The sequence below is a fragment of the Atractosteus spatula genome, chromosome 4, assembly GCF_055471065.1.
Source record: "Atractosteus spatula isolate fAtrSpa1 chromosome 4, fAtrSpa1.hap1, whole genome shotgun sequence".
Classification (NCBI taxonomy): Eukaryota; Metazoa; Chordata; class Actinopteri; order Semionotiformes; family Lepisosteidae; genus Atractosteus; species Atractosteus spatula.
Window position 1 is genome coordinate 36,018,933 of NC_142709.1, and position 23,785 is coordinate 36,042,717.

At 36.1% G+C, this 23,785-nt stretch overlaps 1 protein-coding gene across 2 annotated transcripts in view; it reads left to right on the plus strand.

The window, feature by feature from the left end:
- trappc10 (trafficking protein particle complex subunit 10) overlaps window positions 1–21,602 on the plus strand; it is a 98,684-nt gene extending 77,082 nt beyond the window's left edge. Inside the window, exons 18-23 of one of the 2 annotated variants that reach the window (XM_088914353.1) lie at window positions 360–460; window positions 7,599–7,725; window positions 9,854–10,018; window positions 10,878–11,055; window positions 15,751–15,945; window positions 17,647–21,602. In XM_088914353.1, the coding sequence (XP_088770479.1) occupies window positions 360–460; window positions 7,599–7,725; window positions 9,854–10,018; window positions 10,878–11,055; window positions 15,751–15,945; window positions 17,647–17,882 (1,002 nt within the window). In that variant the 3' untranslated portion in view covers window positions 17,883–21,602. The remainder of the gene's footprint in view (window positions 1–359; window positions 461–7,598; window positions 7,726–9,853; window positions 10,019–10,877; window positions 11,056–15,750; window positions 15,946–17,646) is intronic. The other variant, XM_088914354.1, reaches the window with a different exon arrangement.
- Window positions 21,603–23,785: the final 2,183 nt, after the last annotated feature.

Genomic DNA, 23,785 nt, shown 5'->3' on the forward strand with positions numbered 1-23,785 from the left:
CTGAAACCCTTCAAATGCATCTTCATTTTTCCAATGTTTGTTTTCCAATATCTTCAAAGCTGAGCCTAGATTAATTGATATTTTTAGTTGTTTGTTTTAAACATTATGTTATAAATTAAGATCGTAAATAAATTAGATTGTAAATAAAATACCACCACACACCCACACAAATGCCCAAGAATTTGATGCTTGAATCTTTCATGTTTGAGCTTAATATGTGTTACACCTATTCATAAGAATATCTTTACAGTATCAGCAATAATAATTTGCATGACCTTGTATACAAATTCTAATTAACTACAAATTATTTTGTATTGTGTCATTGTGGTTCAACTGTAGAATTTGTTTCCTGTCTGTAGATGTCCATTGATTGTCCTTGGTCTATTTACTCGACACTCGTTGCCTTGACATTCTACATCCCATTTAAAAGCCAACACTCCCTGCTTTCAGCTGGAATGAGGTATTGTAAAAACTATCTAAAAAGTGGAACCACTTAAATGATTTGTCTGAAATTGTCATGGATGTTTTTTTATCAGGTAGTAGTTTAGTCCAGGGGTGTCAAACTCATTTGCTATGGCATGCCAGATTTGTATTTAAATGTACTTCAGGCAGGCCATACTTTAAATACGATACGCTAAATTATCAAAATACTAGGCACAGTCCATATTATTACTTATTTATAGTGTTTTGTATTTGTGGTATTTCTTTTACAATGAAATAACTTCCTTTGAAATGTAATTAGCAGACACCATGCCTTCAATAGTTGACAATTCGGCAAAACATAAACATTATCCTTTGAGCACGTGATGTTTCTCAGCATTATTATTATTTTTAGCATTATTTGTTAAGGATTATTATAAATATAACCATTGTGATTATTATACAATATGTGAATCTGTTATTTTAGGAATGTTATTGGATTTCGTGTTGAGAAATGAGAAGCTTTAAATACAGTTTCTATATTAGGACACCTTCTACCTTCCCCCTAAACTCCCTCCTCTATCCTACAAAATAATTTGTCTCTCAGAATCAGAATTGGTTGCTACAATTCAGTAAACCCACTTTCTGCTTTTCTTCATTATTGCTATTGCTTACAGTAAATAACTTACAATGCTGAATTGAAGTTAAATACAGATGCAGCCATTCAAAATGCACGGAGTACGCTGCGGTAAAATGCGGTAGGCATGGCGCGTCACAACGCGTCATACCGCAGTTATGATACTAGTATCCGGAATCATCTTGTAAAACTGCCAGGTGGAGCTGTCTCATCATACAGCATTTGAGCTGTCACCAGACAAACGCCTGGTTTCGAATCCCAGTCATTCCTGAGGGACAGTCTTTTTCCAATTAAGAAGTTTTATACTCTTTAGACTTTTAATCATTTTAAACTATATATTACAGCATGTTAATCATTAAACATTAAAACATTAAAAAGTCAGTATATTTTATAAAAGCAAGATTGCTCAGTTGGACAAAAGTACACAACCTTCCACCTTCATCATAAATATTTTAATGATGCAGAAATAGTTTATGCGTCAAAGTCTTTAAGAAAGATATTACTAATAGTATTAATAATGAATTACCTTGGACAGGTTGTAAGCTCAAAGTATTACTGTTGTGCCAGAAAAAACGCCATCAGCTGAGCATTTGTGTGTTGAAAGTCGTCTTTATTTCATATGCATACGGAAGTCTTGCTTGTGGCACAAGACTTCAAAACCAATGTTTACAGTGCTCCTTTATAAAGTGAAACAAACAATACAAGATACACTCCCACATGACTCTGTTTGCCTTATGGCTATATATGGTCATTCTAAAAAGCTGACCATTATATTTTATATTTTTTACTACCGGCTTGCGTGACAAGCAGCCCTTTCTGCTGAATAGACCATTTGTTCCAGAAGAGGTCACTAGGTCATTTCCCTGAGAACTGTGTCAGCTGTGCGTAAAGACATGTGGCTATGTTATCTTTTGAGACCAAATATCCTGAGACGGACTTAGTAAAATATAAGTAAAAATATACGTAGTTAAGATATAATACAAACTTTTAGTAAGAACTTTTAGTTAATTCCCTCATTACCGTGGTCCACTTTCTTTGTAACCGTCTGCATCAGTTTAACTGTTGCAACACGAAAATACTTTTTTCATTGACAAAAAGTAATACCACAGCATTTTGTTGATCCGATCACATATTATTTCCAGTCATACAAAGTAAGTTTTGAGAATCTCTGATACACCATGCCTTTCACATGCTCATAAACGATATTAATTTAGCAACATAAACATATTATGTAATATGTATACGGTATTGGTGGTTTAAATAAAAAATACACACCAGTATTCCACTTTCTTCCTAAACTTTTTAAGCATCAAAGTCTTTCATTCGGTTACATACTGTGACTATTTTGGAAAAGTTTTTACGTCTTCCTTCTGACTATATTAAGTTTATATACTTTGTAAAAAGTTTTAATGTTTTAACCTTTTCTGCGAATACTTACCCTCATTATTATGGTAAAAAACGCATACTTTTTAGAATTTGATTAATAGGGAATATAATTTGGAATCACGTATATAAAGAAATTAATAACGGTATAACTATATGCATGTACTGTTGCACAAACAGTAGTATAAGACTTTCCATTGATATGTGTATGGCAGTTTCAGTGGTTGTCACATGACTTGCCTTGGGCAAAATAAGGGCTTTCGGGCTCACGTGGATTTGCTCCCTACACCCTGCGGTACCGCTGTGTACATACAGTACGAATATGTTGTGACATTTAGAAATATAAAAAGGTCAATATAATGCCAGTAATATTTGCTATTTTAGTTTTTCAAATAAATATTTATTTGTTAAAAGAAAACTCATGGCGACAGCTGGGTTTCAACACCCGACCTCAGGATTATAAATCAGTCACTTAAGCTATCACGCCACCAAGGCAAGTCATGTGACAACCAAGTAGTCTTATACTACTGTTTGTGCAACAGTATATGAATATAGTTATACCGTTATTAATTTATTTAGATACACAAATCCATATTATATTCCCTATTAATCCAATTCTAAAAGTATGCTTTTGTTAAATACGATAACGAGCATATTCATAGAAAAGGTTAAAATGATCAATTTTCACAAAGTATATAAACGTACAGTAATATGGTCAGAAGGAGCATGTAAAAAAGTTTCGAAATAACCACATGTAAGACTTTGATGCTTAAAACTGTTTAGGGAGAAATGGTATACTGGTGTTTATTTTTTCTTTAAAATACCAATACCAGCAATATACAGTTTACATAATATGTTTATGTTCCTAAATTAATATTGTTTATGACCTTCAGATGCGTTATGCTCTTATTCTTTTTATGCTCAGCTACTAAAATTTCCCTTTAGTGGTAAAATTCCATATAAATAGTGATATAGCCACAAACCACTGTGGCTAAGGATCTTCCCCTGTGGCTTGAAGGTTGCTGGTTCAAATCCTGTGGCCGGCAAAGGAATCCTACTCTGTTGGGCCCCTGAGCAAGGCCCTAAACCCCATCTGCTCTAAGGATGCCATATAAATGGCTGACCCTGCGCTCTAACCCCAAGCTTCTTTCTCCCCGTCTGTGTGTCTCACGGAGAGCAAGCTGGGGTATGTGAAAGACAAATTCCTAATCCAAGAAATTGTAAATGGCTAATAAAGTTATCTCTTATCTCATCTTATAAGGGTAAAAGGTGGAAGCTCAAAGAGCAGTCCATTTCTGAGGGCAAACTGCTACACTGCACCTCCCTTAGCTCTGCATCACCAACTATATAACAATATAAATATAAACAATAACACACTTGGATGTTATGCACTGCTCCAGTTCTCTTTGCACCATGCAGATCCCAAGTCATTTATCTGTGACAACATCCAAAGGTTCTGGATGTTAAAAACCTATTGTCGCCCATTGTAGGAAAGCAGTGATATTGGGGGACCTAGCCACAAATCAGTGGTAGTAAGAGTGAGACATGAAAAATCCTGCCAGAAAAGGTGGCAGTTTTCTGTATACATTTTACAGAACTTGGAGGGCTGCCATGGATATGAAATTGTGAAGTTACACAAAGCACTTTGTAATAATAACAACAGTAATAATAATAAACTAACTCATTTAACCAATTAAGCCAATTCATAGATGGGGATTATTAGGAGGCCATAACTGGCAAAGGCCAATGGGAAATTAGGCCAGGACGCCAGGGTAGCACCCCTACTCTTTTCGGGAAAAGCCCTGGGATTTTTAATGACCACTGAGAGTCAGGACCTTCGTTTTATGTCTCATCCAAAGGATGAGTAGGTATCGACTAGTGCCTTCTCCATCAACTGCTAGAATGAGGTGGAAGCATTGCAGAGGTCAAAGGGCACTGCATGATTGTCCATCACCGGTAGATAAGGTGGTCTTGGGGCAAGCTTCTGGAGTCGTTGTCACATGGCATCTGCTTTTTACGTCCAGTGAATGAGTCCAGGTCCAACAGGAGTCAACCTGGAGGTGAAAGGGCAGAGTGGCAATACTTTAAAGGACCTTTTTGGGTTGCTTCTATCCAGGAAACCTGCATAGGTTTGGGGCTAGACTTCATATAATTGGCTCAGGTCCAGCGAATCTCTGACAAGGATCCATCTGTCTTTCAGAAGGCCCATTACGTGCTCTTCACACTTAAGTGTGCAAAAGGTTGTCCCCAGGTACCAATTTATCAGGGATTATAATCTCTGATTTACTTTTCTCCAGCACCCCCAAAGTTGAACTCCACTTCTCTCACAGGGGTGAGGTGCATTCACTGAAGACCTCCTTAACATTTTGTACCTTCTGCAGTGCTGTCTCAAAGTCTTCTGGGGCAACTAAATGACATTATAGTCTGTCAGCAGTGAGGCTATAGATGAACCTGTAGGTGGTTAGTTTTTACTGGGTTTCCTTCAGAAAATGGGGTTAGCGGAGATTGACAGCAAAGACTCAGTTTCTATCCTGACTGCCACTTGTGGCCCATAGGCTGCTCCTTTAGCACCATTATGGGCATATTACCTACAAAGTGGCAGTTACAGCCAAGTAATTAATCATTTCTTTTTGCAACACATTTAATAGCATCCCCTATGTAGATTCAATGACAGCTGTCTTCTCAAGCGACCAGCCATTCAGGTGAGCGACCAGTTCAAACTTGATTTTAAAGGTCTCCCACAGTTCTTTCCCAGTGTAAATCTCAATTTGAGCTTGGCTTCATTCTTATCTTGGCATCCCTGGCTTCAGATTCATCTCCCTGGATCTTTCAGTAGGCTGTGGTAGGTTTTTGATGTTGTGGCCAAGGCCATACTCATTATAAAGCTGTGCAAGATCAGACTCTCCAGATCAGTTGTGGTAACATTTAGCTTAATTGTTAAACTACAGGTTGTGAGTTCTGTAGATTCTGGGTGAGCAGCACCACCTGTAAACTTTGCTTGAGGGACGGGTAAGACTAACATAGTGTCTGTATTTCCTGTTGCTCTTTAGCAAAAGCTACTCGTACAAATCTAGCATGTCAGCTTTTTGTTTCTATAAATGTACAATGGGTATAAAAAGTCACTGCCCCCTTTCAAAATGTGTGCTTTTACTCTGAAAATAAAAACTAATTAAATTAAGCTTGTTCAATTTTTATTTACACACAGTACACCACATTAGCCAAGTGAAAATAAAATTCTAAAACATTCTGAAAATTAATTAATATTACAACAGTAAAATACCTTATTTGGATAAGTGAACACCCCCCTTACAATTGCATTTGTAATTTTGTTCAGGTATAACCAGTCACCTTACAGATCACACAACAAACTAATTGCCTCCCACCTGTGATCAACTGTGGTGACTTTATTCAGAATACAGTAAAAGCAGCTGTTTCTAGAGGATTCCACTGCTTGGAAGTGCATTTCAAAGTAAAGAATCCACTATGGGCGGAAAGGTGCTTTCACAAGAACTTTAAGATAAAGTTGTAGAAAGGCACAAATCAGGAGATGGGTATAAAAAGATTTCAAAGACTTTAAGTATCCCATGGAGTATAGTAAGGCCATCATTAAGAAGTGGAAGGCATATGGTACCACTCAGACCCAATGTCAACTTTGAATGAGCTACAGGCCTCCACAAATCTGGCCTGTATGGGAGGGTGGCAAGAAAAAAGCCACTCCTTAAAAAAAGCCACATCATGTCTCATTTATGTTTTGCTAAAATGCACCTTAAAGATTCTGTGGCCAAGTGGCAAGAGGTCAGACAAGACCAAAATCTGACTTTTTGGCCAGAATGCAAAACATTACGTCTGGCGAAAACCCAATACATCTTACCATCTAAAGAACACCAATCCTACAGTAAAGCATGGTGGTGGCAGCATCTCGTTATGGGGGTGTTTCTCTTCTGGGACTGGGGCACTTGTCAGGATAGAAGGGAAGATGGATTGTGCAAAATACAGGCACATTCTTGAAGAAAACCTCCAGCCCTCAGCCAGGAAGTTAAAAATGGGAAGATGGTTCACCTTTCAACATGACAATGACCCATAGCACACCACCCAAGCAGCCTTACAGTGTCTGAAGGACAGGAAGGTGAATGTCTTTGAGTGGCCTAGTCAGAGCTCCGACCTCAATCCCATCAAAAATGTTTGGAATGACTTGAAGAGGGCAGTCCTTCAACTGTCACCACACAGTCTGACTGAGCTTGAACAATTCTGTAAGGAGGAATGGGCAAATATTCCTCCCTCTAGGTGTGCAAAGTTTGTAGAGATGAAACCAAACAGACTCAAAGCTGTAATTCAAGCAAAAGGTGCTTCAAGCAAGTATTAACTCGGGGGTGTTCTCTTATCCAACCCAGTTATTCTACTTTTTATTTTTTTTTTCCCAGAAATTTTGCTTTCTTTTTTCATTTGGATTTTGCAAGTTACAATTTGTAAATAAAACTGCAAAAAAATTGATTTGTCTTTTTATGCTTTAGGGCAACAAAAGGTGGATGTTTTGAAAGGGTGTAGTGAGTTTCTATACCCACTGTAACTTGAACCACAAATTGAATTCAATTTAACCACAAAGAAAATGATTTTCTTTAATAACAATTGCAAGGCTCTTGTTTAACTATGTTTAAAGATCTCCATTTTAGATGATAGAAAAGTATAGTTTCTGTGAGACCAGTTGTGGTTCAGTTGGTGATGTTGCCCATAAATTATGAGGAGGAAGTGTATGTACTGGTTTGTATATACAGTAGGTAGAGAACCATGGTGAACTTAGTTAGGTGAAACTGTTACAGTAATATCACTGAATGTGCCTGCTTTGTGTGTGGGCTATGCAGGGTTTGACAAGACGTGAACTGAATCTATCCTGATGACTAATACAGCAATTACCTCAGGACCTAGACAAGTGGCGAGCTGTACCTGGACTATGCATGTATATTTGACACTCCTGGTTTTGACCTGGATATTTTATTTTGAACAGAGTGAAATATCTTTATTTATGGAGATCCCGATCTGTCATTTTTTACTCTCATGGATGTTTGCATCTTCATCTATGGCTCTGTATTGTAACATGTATAAACTCCACTAATGCAACAGCTCTTTGACCCTTCATTTGTTTTTCCCTTTATTTTTCTAGGAAATACATCCAGGTGTGTATGAAAAACATGTCGGACATGAACTTCCATTTGTTAAACCACTGTCTGACAGAAAAACAGAAGAACACAACACTGGAGCTGGTGCCTGTGAATGTAAAACCACAACAGGTAAATTCAGTGTTTTCCAAGGATGGAAGACATCTTTATTAAATGACACATTTCATGAAATGGAGATTGCATTTTAGATTTGCATTTTAGCAACATTAGATTATGGAATTATTTTTGCAGAACAGAAACACACTTGAAGACAAGATATACACAGACCTCAATAACTACTTAACCAATGCTCATATTTAGCAAAACCTTTTCTTAAAATAAGAATTTCATTTTAACACTCCTAATAAAACATGCAGTTAAGAAGTTTTTATCCTGTAAATGTATTCTGTATTGTTCACAAAGACAGTACTGACATCATGTGATGATCTAAATTTACTAACGTAATTGTGGTAGTAATTTCAGAGAGTGCCTAACGGCTACTAGGAATTAAACAGTAAGATCAAACAACAACAATATACAGATGCAGCCATTCAAAACGAGCAGATTATACCGCGTTAAAACGTGGTGGGCGTGTCGCAGTATAACAAGGGTTACCGTATAATACTGCATAATACCGCAAGTAAGATAATAGTATCCGGAATTACCGCCAGGTGGAGCTAATAAAGCTCAGTGTACAATGTTTGAGCTGTCGCCATCAAAGTCTTTACCGAAGATATTACTAATAGTATTAATAATTAATGACCTTGGACAAGCTGTAAACTCAAAGTATTACCCTGGTCCACATTCTTTGTAACCGTCTTTGTAAACGAAAATCCTTTTTTTTTCATTGACAAAAAGAAACACCACAGAATTTTGTTGATCCAATCATGCATTTGTTTCCAATCATACAAAGTAATTCTTGAGAATCTCCGATTCACCATGGCTTTCTCATGCCCATAAAAGATATTAATTTAGGAACATAAACATATTACTGTATGTAAACTGTACTGTATATGGCTAGTCCTGCTATTTTAAAGAAAAAATACACACCAGTATTCCATTTCTCCCTAAACATTTTAAGCATCAAAGTCTTACATGTGGTTATTTCGGAAACGTTTTTACGTGCTCCTTCTGACCATGTCACTGTACATTTATACAGTATACAGTACTTTGTGAGAAAAGTGATAGTTTTAAGCTTTTCTGCGAATACGCTCGATATCAGAGTAAACAGAAGCATACTTTTAGAATTTGATTAATAGGGAGTATATAATATGGAATCGCGTATCTAAAGAAATTAATAACATTATAACTATATTGTACTGTTGCACAAACAGTAGTATAAGACTTTCTGTGGAGATGTGCTTGTGGCGTGATTGCTTAAGTGACTGACTTGTAACCCTGAGGTTGAGTGTTCAAACCCAGCTGTCACCATCAGTTTTCTTTTAACAAATAAAACATTGTTTGAAAAACTAAAATAGCAAATATTATTGGCATTATATTGACATTTTTTATATTTCTAAATATCACAACATGTTCGTACTGTATGTACACAGCGGTAGGGCGCAAATTCACGTGAGCCCGAAAGCCCTACATTAATGTGCAAAGGGTGTTATCGCATCTCTCTCTCTCTCTCTACATTGTAAAGAAACTGGTTTCACAGGTATTTTCAAAGTAGAATAAGGGCAAGTCCACCTCCCCCACTCACATGTTTTCTTAGAAAAACAGATTCACAGAGCAAAGCTGTGTCAGTCTTCTGTGTAAAAAAAAATCGGTTTGAACACCATGGGTGCTGGTTTTAAGGCACTGCTGAGTAAAGGAATTTTCCTGCTGTCAGCAGTATTGTGTATATAGTTGACCTCTACCTGAATGAAAACAGGACATAAAGAAAGGGTTTCAGAAATCAAACAAAGCTTTATTCCTTTGTTTTGTGGTCTGGGTAATTGGAGGCTACGCTGTTATGCTTCCTACGGTGATATATATATACGGTGGGTTTTTCACACAAATTAGAATTAAAAGGTGAAATATTTTATGCAAATAGTTATAACACAACATTGGACAATTCAGCCCACTTAGTTGTAGACAAGTCCTCATTTTAGGTACATCACACAGTGGCAGCTTTCGGTCTTCAAATGTGTCTTGACTCTGCCCAGAAGAAAGCTGGCAAGAACCACTAGATCTTATTTCTGTTGGTTTCCACAGTTGTTAAAATGTTAAAATGATTTCAGTGGGTATAATAGGTAATTATTTCATTTTTCTCTAGAATGTATACAGTAAGCAGTCTGTGTTCTGCTTGTGGGAGGTAAAGTGGACCACAGAACCACCTTCTTGTCTGCAGTGTGTTTTCACCATCAGCTTCTCACCCATGACTGAGGAAGAACCTTCCTTTCAACCATACTCATATGAGTTTCAGCTGGATAATATATCTGTGAGTGACATCTGCCTCCGGCCTGGAACTGACCTGCTGGTCTCTGGTTTTCAGCTGTCGTGTAACATGCATACCTGAATGGCTGCTGGCACTCTGCATACTTAAAAAATGGAATGAGTTGCAGTTAGTCATTTTGACATGACATGAGATAATGTGCTTGCCTTTGGACTCACAACCAAGATTTGAGTCCTCTGCTTACCCTTCCAGCTTTTCATTAAGGTGTGAGAAACTCTTGAAAAGATTTGGTACAGTGTTAAAATACTGTCACTCAATACATAATAAAATAACTAAAGCTGTAATAACATGCATAACTTTTTACATGAATCTTGCTTGTAAACCTTTTCCAAGGTCTGTGCTGTCAATAAAGGTTCTAATTGCCTAATACATAATTTTGGAAATATGAAACAGAAAACTTTCTAAGATATTTTTGTGGGTTTCACCCCAAAGTCAAAGGCTAAAACATAGGATTGTTTGGTTATTTCCAATTTTTTTAAGTTTCCTTTTTTTCATTATAATATTCCAAAAAACGGCTGACTGCCATACACTTCTTTTTCATCCAAAGGGTGATCCGATCAGCCTAATTTTAAGATGACTTTTAGGCTTTAGGACTACATTTTGCATGATTGAGAGACAACAGAGAGATACAAGTTCGATAATTTGCTTTGATTAATCTTTTCTAGATTTACAGGATATACCCAGAAGTCCATACTATAATAATTAATCCCAAATAGTAAATTATCTTTATATGTTTGACCTGTAGCATGTATTATGTGTTTGACCTGTAGCATTTCTTGAAGCCTTTCCTCTCTATAGCAGAGCCTGGCTTGATATGAGCCTTCTGCATGTTTTCTTCTGACAGACGCTCTACAGTGTAAAGGCTCAGATCGTTCCAGCTCCAGGGGTGCAGCACTGCCGCACTGGTTCTCTGTGTTCTCTCAATGTGTCCCTCACACGGCTCTCTGACTTAATAGAGCAGAACAGTGATGAAGGTCTGACAGAATCAGATGTGCTATGCACCACAAAGGTGATGTACGAAGGTGAGTGACCCCCAGTCTCTGAATCCACATATACAGTGAAAGCAAATATTAATGAGTATATGTATCATTATAGAAAAAAATGATGGGAATAGGATGTTTAACAATATGAAACATATGTTGTATGGGAGAGAGTTTGAAAGTTTTACCATTTACATAGAATATGTCCAAGCAAGACCTTCAAATAGTTACATTTAATGTTAATGGAGTACTTAACCCTATTAAGAGAAGTAAGATTTCACTCCACAAGGGATACTGATATGTGGAGGTGATTGGAATGTGCGTCTTAACCCCAGGCTTGATTCTACAAATATATCTTCTCAGAGAGATAAGTCATTGTATAAAAAGATTAATGTACTGATGGGGGAAATGGGAATAATAGATCTTTGGAGAGATTTCTATCCAAGTGCGTGGGATTACACTCACTATTCCTTCCCTCATTCCGTATATTCAAGGATTGATTATTTTTTATACACAAGAGAGATAGACATAGGATTCAACATTGCGATATTGGTAGAATTGATCTTTCAGACCACGCTCCTATGTCATTGTCCATATGATTAAGTAATAATTGGGGAGATACAACATGGAGGATGAATTTAAGTCTGTTGAATGATCCACAATGTAAAGAACAGATAAAACAAGAAATAAATATAAGGGGGAAAGTTATTGCTCTGAGCAGTCATAAGAAGAAGGTAAAGCAATTACAATTCTCTCATCTGAATATAAAGTTAAAAGAGTTGGGAAAAAACATCAAGAAAAACAGGATTCAAAAATCATGCAAGAAATAAAGATGCTTAGAAACAAAATAGATGTCTTATATACTGTACACAGGAAATTGAAAAAAATATATTTACTAGACAAAAATATTACGAATCAGGGTCAAAATCACTAAAGAAAATTAAAAAACAACAGAACGATAATACAATATATAAAATAAGGGACCAGAACTGTAATGGTGTATTATTTAAATGGGAAGACATCTAAAACACTTTTACAAATTATTACAGAAAATTATATACACAACCCCATTCAGAAAGTGAAGAAAAGATAGATACTTTTCTGGATTCTCTCAGTTTACCAACTCTTATGGAAGATCAAAATAATATATTAAAAACAACAATAACACCAGAAGAATTGAATTCAGTGATTACGAGCCTCAGAGCTAATAAATCACCTGGAACTGATGGTTTTAATTCGGAATGGTATAAAACCTTCCGAGCAGAATTAATACCAAATCTTCTTTCTGCTTGTAACTCGGCATTAATTGATGGAAAAATGCCCCCATCATGGAGAGAGACTATCATCTCAGTTATACCTAAGGAGGGGAAAGATAGATTAGATTGAGGATCATTCAGACCAATCTAAATCCTTAATGTGGATTATAAAATTTATACAGCAATACTGGCTAAAAGAATTGAAACGATTCTCCCTCATTTGATATACTATGATCAAACAGGGTTTATTCAAGATAGACAAACCCATGATAACATTCGACGCACATTGCATGTCATGAACCATATTCAGCAATATAATTTAGCTTCTTTGATGAGCCTAGATGCTGAGAAAGCTTTTGACTCTGTTAGTTGGATATACCTCTATAGGGTCTTACGTAGGTTTGGTTTTTGTGAAAATATTATCAAAGGTATTCAAACTTTATATGATAGACCAACAGCACAAATTAAAATAAATGATTATTTATCTGATAGAATAACTTTAGAACGAGGAACTAGACAAGGCTGCCCTTTATCTCCGTTGCTTTTTGCTCTATATATAGAGCCACTCGCCCAGTGGATACGACAAAATAGCAAAATAAAAGGTATTTCTATACAAGGGAAAGGGCACAAGATAGCACTGTACTCAGATTAGGTTTTGTTATATCTGGAGGATCCCACTAGTTCATTTCTAGAAGTAGTGAAACTCTAGATAGCTTTTGCCTGCTGGCTGGCTATAAGTTCAATGTTCAAAAAACACAAATTTTAACTTTTAATTACAACCCTCCCGATTTATTAAAATGCAAATACCACCTTAAGTGGGACCAAAGTTCAATGAGATATCTAGGAGTCTATTTACCAAAAGATATTTCTGTATTAGCAACAATTAATTATGGACCCCTTATAACTAAAACCTAATCCCCTTTATGAGTTTCAGTTCTAGAATTGAATCTGTAAAAATGAATCTATTGCCTCGATTACTCTTCCTTTTTCAAGCTCTCCCTGTAGAAGTCTCTGCAAAATAATTTTCAGAATGGGATAAGATGATTTCTAGGTTTATTTGGCAGGGGAGAAAACCTAGAATTAGATTCAAAACATTGCAACTTTCAAAAGATAAAGGGGGTATGGCTTTACCAAATTTGAAAGATTATTATTATGCATCTCAAGTTAAACCTCTCATTAATTCCTGTAATCCAGAATATGAAGACAGATGGAAAGATATTGAATTATCCCTTGTAAATAGCCTCCCAATTCAGGCATTATTAGGTAATAGGAATTTGGACAAAATTACTGAGAAAATATTCAATCCATGGATAAAGTTTCAAGGACATGGAATACAATCACAAAAGAGTATAATTTAGGTGAGACAGTAAAGATACTCAGATGGTGCGCCTATGATACAGAGTTTAAACCAAATAAATTGGATAATAGATTTAAAATTTGGATCACAAAAGGAATAACTGCATTTTGTAATATAATGCATAAGAATCAGTTACAAAGTTTTCAGTTTTTGAAGGAGAAACACAATTTGGAGAATTCCGATTTTTATAGATATCTTCAAATGCGCCACTATTTTAATAAGGAGATTATTAGGGGAGATTTAGATATTGTTAATGATGGGGTAGTGAAAATAGTTACAGAAGCCTACAAATCAGAATTAGGTAAAGGTATTATATCTAGATTTCACAAGATAAATGGGTGAAAGAAAGTGAAGTTAGAATTTCGAATGAAGAGTGGCTTAAAATTTGTGAATTTCAATGGAGATGTACTAACTCGCATTTATGGAGTGAGTTTTGCTGGAAAAACATTGTTCATTGAAACATTGAAAACCCTATGTGTTGGAGACAGTGTGGAAACCAAGGTAATCATTGGCATATATTCTGGAACTGCCCTAAAATAAGGCTTTTCTGGAAGGAATTACATGAGGCCCTGGAAACTATATTTGAAAGGAATGTTGTGTGTCAGGCATATTGCATGATTAATCTGACAATAAATCAGTGTAGCAATATATCATGATAAAAATAAATCAAGATTGTCTTTTTTGTATACCACCGAGAGGAACCTCTCCTCTAAAGATTGGGACAACCTCATGTAACAGCATCTCCTGTTGGATCAGGTTACATTTCAAGGAGAATTGTGAAAGAGTAACAAGCAAGAATTTGGTTTGACTACTCCCAAGTGCCTTTTCCAACTTTTAATGCATGATCAATCTGAGCTGCAAGGATCTGTGTACCGTATGTGTATCTCAGTACAAAATTTGTAACTAAACAAAGGGCACGGTCTCATTTAGTCAAGATATTTCTTGTCAGATTATATATGACAGATTGCCCAATGTATATATATACAGTATATCAGTTCCCAGCCAAGGTTTAATACAGTTTAATTAGGTTGTAATATCATAGCAACATGAATACGAATTCTAGAATTAACATAAACCACTTGGTATAGTTTTCACACATGCAGTAGAAAATTAATATTTTAACATGTTGGCATGTTAAAAAAAATCTGTAATGAATCATAAATGTGGTGGTCAACATTTTAACTGTAGATGCTTTGGGTATTTTTAGAGCTGAAGTCTAGTCGAGCCTCAATTTTGTTGTATCTGAAATGGAAAAGTGAATTTTACAAAGCGGTAAAACCAAAAATTCAGATTCAGGGAATCTCACTGAAGTATTTGAGTTATTGTTTCATTTCTCTAAAAATGATCAAAATCACTGGGAGAGGGTGAGACAACATCCTGTGACTGTATTTTCAGTGACAGTAAATTATCAAAGGTTTTCAGGTCATGTTAAATGCTAGTTAATGAGCATGGTGATGTAAATAGTATAATAGTGAGAAGAAAACTTTTAACTGATTTCCGATAAATGTTTGCTCTCCTTAAATTTGAATGCATTGATATTTTGGAAAAATGTGTGTGTTTTTTGCTCATGCTTTATTTTGACCGTGTTATTTTGTGAAACTACATGATGACTAAAACAAAATTGGAGACATTTTCTGCATTTATTTTTGACAAATTTCAGCTGTGGAGCCATCTTCAGATATGAACCTTCTGCAGGTGTGAGGAAGTAAGAATAAGAAGTATAGCATAGAGTTTAGTGAATGTGACATTACAATTATCATTGACAAAATTCAAGAAAAAATAAGCATGAACATAATAATGAAATAGTTCAAGTAGGTAGCTGCTTCAGCATGCGTAGGCTGCAAAGGAACAAGTAAAGGTTTATTCCATTCTGAAAAGAGAACAAAATAAAGGCTTTCAGGTCATGTTGAATGCTAGTTAATGAGCACTGGGATGTAAAGTCACAAAAGAAAGGCTTGACCCAAAGAAGGTTCCATAGCCGAAGCATTGTGTTTTTCTTCTCTTTTCAGCATGGAATAAACCTTTACTTGTTCCATAATAATGAAATTACAAATTATTGGCTGAGAACAGCTGACATTGGTCTTGCTCTGTTGTTCTTAAATTGCATTGCTTTTCTGCTTCCAGTGGCAGACAACAGTAGCAACTGGGCGGTGTGTGGAAAGAGCTCAGGGGTGATCTCCATGCCAGTGACGGCCTCTGCAACTCACAAAGTCCAAATGGAGGTAATGCCTCTTTTTGCCGGAAACCTCCCGTTCCCCAGCATCAGGGTCTTCAAATATCTGCCTCATCATGCTGCACACTCCATGCAGCCTGACACAGGTAAGTGCAGCATTGCTGTTATTGAACATATCCTTGATACCTCAACATGTGATAGTGAGACAACAGATGCATTCAGCTAGGTAAATATGAGCAAATCATCATGTAACTGATGATGTGAGCAATAGAATAAATTCTGAGATTTACAGAATCATTTGTCTGCTTATGTACAAGCAAATGGTTCCATATGTTGTGGCGCTTACATACTGAAAAAACTCCCCAACAAAAGACAAGAACTCAATGTGGGTGCATCAAGGGCTTGGTAAAACATCTCCAATGCTTTGGTGAACTGAGTGGATGCAGACATCATGCAGTTATTTCCTTAAAGGGATATACAACCAAATATTGAAGTTGACATTTTGAAATGTACTTAAAGTGAATGTATTCCAATATTTATAGTCACATGAAATCACTGTTGAAAACCAAGACAAGTTTTTTTGTATTCAAATCTATGCATTGAATTATCTGAGAATTAGCCATATTATATTGAATTTATAATAATAATAATGTAATCACGGATAGAAGTTGCTTGATTTTAAAGAAAAAAATGAGTTTTCACTTAATAATGTTTAAATAATTTTGAAAGACACCATAGCTTCTAAGTGCCAGACAGACTAGATAAGCCAAATGGTCATCCATTCCCCTTTAACCATTCTTGTGTTTACTAGACTTTGTACTTATATTTGTATTTTCTGAAAAATATAAAAATTCTTTAACAAAATGAAAGAGCTTAGCAGAGAAGTATTTATTCATCTGTATTAATAAAATAACAACCATGACTCTATTTTGTTCATCATGGAAATGTATGTGATATTGTGTTTTAGTATTCAAAATATTTTCACATTTATCACAAATTATTATTTTTGTACCCAAATGGCATTACAGCAAATCAGGAACTGTGGCTAAAGTGAATTTTCTCATTTTTACAAGTTGCTTTCTTTTGTGTTTAATTAGTCTTGGAAAAAATATACCACCAAAAGCTGAAATCATCTGAAAAGTCAAATTGTAACAAATAAGACATGTTTTAGTGTTGTTATAAATTTAGTACAGGAAAGCTTATTTGAACTTTCCTGTAAATCTTGTGTCTCACTGAACTCATTCTAAATACCTATTACCTTCAGACATGACTCCCCGACCTCTTGATTAGCTGATTATGAAACTAAACTTCAATTACTTTAAGAGAAAAAAAATTCATGAATATTATGGCAGGTATAGTTAGATATAATTAGGTAAGCTATACAGTAGGTGTGTGCAACAGTATGGGAAGACACATGCAGACATTTATTTACATGTTTCTTTAATCATATTGAACCTTTTGATGCAAAAAACAATGGCTGGAAAAAGATTTTCTTAACACAAATAATAATTCATACTTTAATCCTTTCAAAGGGTTGGTATAGTCTGGGGTTTATCAGCGTATATTCATTTTCATCTTTAATAACTTTACTACATGCTATTTGATACACATAGAACAGAAATGTGAAACAGATGTCAATGTCAAATAATATAGTGTAACAACCTGTTGTACTCACTGGTAATTGTTTCATTCTGCATTGTTTCAGATTCAGGGCACCAACACTTTATCCTATTTTTGCTGTTGTGTAACGCACCTCAGAGTTGATGCAAAAATCACACAAGAACTGGTGGTGCATATTTCTTCTGTATGTGTCCCATTGTCAGCTCTACCCTTCTGTTTTGTTGCAGACAGCTGGATTGAAAATGACAACCTGTCTATTGACAAGTCCCTGGATGAGCAGGGGGACAACAGCAGTATCCGGAGCCGCACCAGCACTCACTCTATAGGTAACGAGCACAAGGGGCTGCCCATTCCACGCCTGGAGCCCTTCAGTTCCGGTCAGGTGTTCAACAGCAGCTCTGGGCAGCAGGTCCTGGTGATGCCTAGCAAGGACGACCATGTATTGGAGGTCAACATTACATGACGATAGCCAGCCTGCTCCACCCACCCACCCTCTTCTGCACTCACACACTAGACTCTGGTATGGTTGCACTTTACTGGGAGAGCACAGGCAATTTGCAGGCCTGATCGATATGGACATTGTGGCTGGTTTGTTTCAATGTCTGGTTTCTTTTTAATAAGACAAACCCAATGTAGTTTAGCCATCATAGACTTAACATCATAGGAGTCATGTTTATTTTTTTCCCTTTTTTACGAGACTACTGAAATTTTGTCCCACAAACCCCAACACAAGAAGGAGCCCAGGATGGATTAATAGCAAGATGAGTGTCCTGAAACATCTTGTGTGACCGATCAACTGGGCTAGGTCTCCAAGCATTGTACTGTAGCACAAATGAATTAAAATATTCAATTTCATCTCACATATTGTTAACTCAAAGCTAATTGACAGGGAGGATCTTGAAAGTCAGTAAGCCCCCCAGATAATAAATGCAAACAAGACTCTCCCTCACCAGTTTGTAGTATTAAGTGATTCAACAAGTATCCATGATATTCCAAATTACATTAAATTTGGGTGTTTAAAACATTAGTTTTAGTCATACTTTGTTTATGCAAAGGAACAAGTAATAGGCTTATTCCATGCTGAAAAAAAGAAGAAAGAAAACAACTTTTCGGCCGTGGAGCCTTCTTCAGGTGTGACACCACACCTGAAGAAGGCTCCACGGCCGAAACGTTGTTTTCTTTCTTCTTTTTTTGCAGCATGGAATAAACCTATTACTTGTTCCTTTGCAGCCTGCGCATGCTGATGCAGCTACCCACCTGAACTATAATTTGTTTATAGTCATTATTTGTTTTCTCCACTGCAATATAGTTCTCTGATTACTCTTTCGTATAAACTTTTCTGCACAGTATTCACATCTGTTGCTGTAGAAATCTTTGGATATATTCTATATCAGAAATTAGTTTGGAGGAAAAAAGCCCATAGTTATTTTTCTTTAGAAATATAGGAGCTAGCTGTGAAAACTTTGATGTAGAACAGAAATTCCCATTATTCAATTTCATGTCCTCCTTCTTTCTCTGTGGCCTGACTGTGTACCATTAATTAGTCATTAATTCCACACAGTGTCTATAAAGGACCCAGTCAAGTCTCAAAGAAGTAAGTTCAATCCATCTGTGATTTTAGGTTTTGTGACTGACACCTGTAATTAGAATTGGCCACATTACCACAAAATATTAAACATCTAAACAGACACTAAGACACCTTCATTAAAACTTTTTGTATATTATTAAATTAGCAACAAAGATGCCCCCCAGTCTGTCCCTGAAATGGCATTAGCTGCTTTATGTCTAGTCCCTTGTACCTACTGCCATCATACCAATCTCTTTTTGCTACATACTATAATATAGATATTATTGAAAATGATTCAAGAAAGTCTTCAAAATATACTACTGTACAGTTTTTGTCGGGTGCACAAAAACAGGACAGTTATGATGGAAGGAAAAAAGCAGAGTTTCTGCTAGTGCAAATGTCACATAGAGAAGTGCTTCATTTCTTAGCCAGCTCATGGTTATTTTTTCTTTAATAGTATAGCTTTTTGATCAGTTTACAATTCTTATAATGGGAAATTAAAAAATGAAACTTTTATTTTGCTACAGACTGTTTTGAAACATACCCAGATTCTTCTAAGGCCAAAATCAAAACACTGGCTTATTTCTCTGTAATCATCTGTACTATCAGTCATTTTTAAATTATACTGTATAACAGGAGTGAAGCTTTTGGAATGTTGTTTAAGAAAAAGTAAGCAGAGAACCCTGCAATTCCATGACACGTTTAACTGAAAAAATGGGAAGCATTTGATCTAAAAATATTTTTTTCCCTATTGACTAATGTTGGCCATGCTGGTATGAAAAGAATGTCCAGTGTTTTAGGGTAGCAGCTGCAAAAAAAAGCTGCTTTGTTTTTGAATATTAATTCTTCTATCTGAGCAAAGTCTAACTCTTTTCAAAGTTTTATCTATACTGAATAAAAAGTTAAATTCATTCTCCTTTTGAATTAAAAGTGACATACCTAAAATCATAAAAACATATTATTTTTACTTCTTCAGGCTGGTTATTACAGATCACAGTGCTTAGTTACTGTAAAATGCAAAATAATGAAAAATTGAATACATGTTAGAATTAGGAAAAATGCAACTTATGTGTATATAAACTGTTCATACAGAGTAAGTAAACAGCTAATAAACTGAACATATTGATTTCTTAATTTTTCTCTCTGTCTTGTGAGGTCTTTTTTTTTTGTATTTTTTACTTTATCCTAGAAGGAGCAGCGTGTTCAGTTTCACTGCTGTTTTATGAAGGGAAGCAACAGACAGAAGTGCAAGTTTTCCTGTCGTTGTCCAGCAATGTCCTCTTAAGAAAAATTATTTTAATGCCACAGGGCCACAGTCATAGGTTACAGTATATCGTGTTGGAACACACAACCCTTCTGCCTATACAGGAGAAAGATGGAACACAGTGGGCCAAGAGCTAGGCCAGGGATTTTTAAGATTCTCAAGCTTTTTTTGGAAACAAGGAAGGCTACTGTCCAGGACAGAGTACTTACTGTATGTCTTAGCTTGTGTATGCTGATGTATCAACTGCATTTGTTCTATTAAATCATCAAGATGAAAACTTATTTATATCCAGTAGAGGAAATAGATTATTCAAAAGAGAATGTGAGCTGGAAAGGAGTTTAGAAGACCATGCAGACTCTTCAGGAGTTAAATCATGATCTATCACATACCCTTTGGATTCAGCTCCCTCCACAGTGAATCTTTTTAGTGAATCTGAATTTTTGGTCCACTAAAAGTTTTATAAATCTTTAGTGAAGTTTATGTTTTGACACTCTCCTGAAGCAGTTGGATAACTTTGATTACAGAAAACACTGGTGACTGATAAAAACAAATGCAACCAGTCTTTTAATTGTCTTTTCTGTGGCTCCTTTAAACATGAAAGCATTCTTTATTTTATCAGTACTATTCTTGATCTCTTTTATAATCAGGTGTAAAGATTCACATTTTTCTCATTTCACACATTGAATTCCTTTGTGATTTTCAGAATTCATTTTCTTTTCCTTCTGTTCAATATTTTATTTTTATCTGCCAGCTTGGACTTTGGTCTAAGCTCTTAGTACCAACTGGGAATCAATTATCTGTTCACTCTGTTCTTTTATGCTAACTCAGCATTTTGCTATGTATCAAGGTTATGTTCTGCCTCTGACAAGATAAATTATATAACCCTGAAAGATTATGATTGTTTCTGTTTCTTAAGTCAGAAAGTACTGGGAAACTCCTTGGTCACACTGTTTCAGGTTAAAAAATGTCTAGATGAAGACCATTAAAGTTTAGACACTTTTCTCTTTGTTATAATCAAAATAATGATAATTGATTATTTAATTGTGAAAAACATCAGTAAAGTACTTGTATAATTATTCGTATAATCCTTTTTGGGAGGTGTTACAGCTTTGTAAATGCTGTATTGTGTTAATTTCATTGTCACTAAGCTTACAGGGGGTTGAAAAAAACAAAACTTCTATTGCTTTTACACTGAAACATAATGACATTAAATTTAACATTTAAATAAAATATATATTTTCACAATGTTCTGTAACTTATGCAATTAGTTCAGTAAACCTCAGACTGTATTCAGTGGTCTATTTAAATATGTGCACATTACACAGTTCAAAATATAAATGTTTAAAAATGAATTGTGTGTCATTCATTCTTGTATTTAAATAACATATTTTACAAAACATTGAAGATGTTGTAAATCATCTGAAATGTTGTTCCTGAAGTCTCTGGGTGTATGTGATTCCTAGTGCTGAGCTGTTTTTAATTAGGCACATACAACAAAAAAATAAAACAGCAATGTTTTGCAAACTGTACTCACACCCTTTCTCTGATGTCTCATAGTGTTGAATTACAAATGATATGTTTTTAAACTGAATAAATTTATTCAAAGTTTGAATGATCACCTGACATTCAGGTGTACTGTATATAGTTAATAGAGCAACAGTATTTTGAACTTTATTCTGAAATCCACAGTGCAAGGAAGCTAAGTAGATACTATACTCAAGCAGTTTTGGTTAAGATTCATACATCTGTGTTTTGAACATGCAATTACATAAGTATTACATAACTGTCATATATCATATGCCATTGAATGGAAATGATCAGAAGGCAGAACATAAATGTGGAGCTAAAATGACTATTTTCTAAAACATCAACATGTCTGTCAGGTGAGTGCTGTACATTATTTGGAATGAAAATCATTATAGCATTATAGAATACTCTTACAGATTTGCCTCATGTCTATACACTGAACATGCAAAGCAACATTTTGGTTACACCATAAAATGAATATAAATAAACAATATTTTTTTTTCAGAAGTGTTTGTGAAATGCCTCAGTCTGTTCTCTAAACCATTTCTCTGTTGTCTTTCCCTGTAATATGATATACAGTAAACTGTGCCAGGCAGGTACTTAATGATTAATAAAACCCTTAAATATAACAAAATGCAAAACAAAAGATTTTGCCTTAAATGTGCTTCAGGAATGCAGTTTATGTTTCAGACATAAATCCTGGTGCTGACATAGTAAGGATGAAGTGCAACACATTTATAATATCCTGCTTCTTCCACTCTGGAGGATGAGATAATTACTTGTGGCAGACCCTGGTAGTAATATACAAAGGTCTATATCCTGGACGGACTTTTAGCCTACTATTTCATCACTTTGTTTGGGCTTCTTTTATAGAGGTCTTCATCTAAGTATACCCACTCTCCAAGGGAAGAGGTTTGTCACCAAACTTTCTATTTCTGGTTTAACAGCAATTGAATTCTTAGGTCATCCCTGTGCCTAGGTGTGCCTTAGCAATACAATAAACAACACCTCAAACTGACATGATCTGCAAATTTCACAGTTCTGGGCACAAAGGGACACAGCTAAGCACGTGGTCTTAGCAAGCCTTCTATGTTCCCTTATTATTCCCTTATTAGTAGACCCTTATTAGTAGACCTGTATTGCCTTAATGTACTGCCCTATCTTTCTTACACCCGAAAAAGGCTCCACAGCCGAAACATTGTTTCCTTTCTTTTCTTTTCAGCATGGAATAAACCTTTATTCGTTCCTTTGCAGCCTACGCATGCTGATGCAGCTACCCACCTGATATACTGTGTACCGGCAAGGCTTATTAAAAATACAGGAATTAAGTTTGTTGCTCCCTTGCCAGTCCCTCTCTCCCTCATCTCAGTGGTGCTGGACACAGAGAGGCCATTCCATTTGGTTCACATTGAAGGTGTTTTTCTAGCTGATAGAGTTTCCTGATAAGGATTCACCAGCCACCCTAATAAATGTTCATCTCTGGCACCTTACTGTCTGGGAGATTCCTTAGGAGAGTCGCATCCCAGGTTGTTTACAACCCTAATGTCAGAGAGCATGGTTACTCATCCTCCACCTTGATCAGCCAATCTGGAACTGGTAGGGCAGGTTAACCCCATGTGGGTCTCGAATGCCCGCGGAACATTCAACCAATGAACGACCGTAGTTCCTCCAGATAAAACAGTCAGCACAAGGCCCAGAAAGGGGCTCCTCCAGGACATTCTCAGACTCATCTCGGACAATCACGTAATGGCCAGTGTGTCCGAGAGCCAGGACTTTACTGAACGGAGGTCGCCCGCATATAACCAAAGGATCCGCCCGAGGTTAGCCCAGCAGCAAGCCTCGTGAACTGCTGGTACCTGACTGCGAACGCTCGCCTGATCAACGAGTGAACTACGGTCGGAACTGTCAACAGCTGAATCTCAGGATTCAGGACTAGCGCTACATCAGGAACGAACCGGTCTTCTTCCCGTCTAAGGAGTGTGACTTGCTTGGACCCGCAGTCACTTTT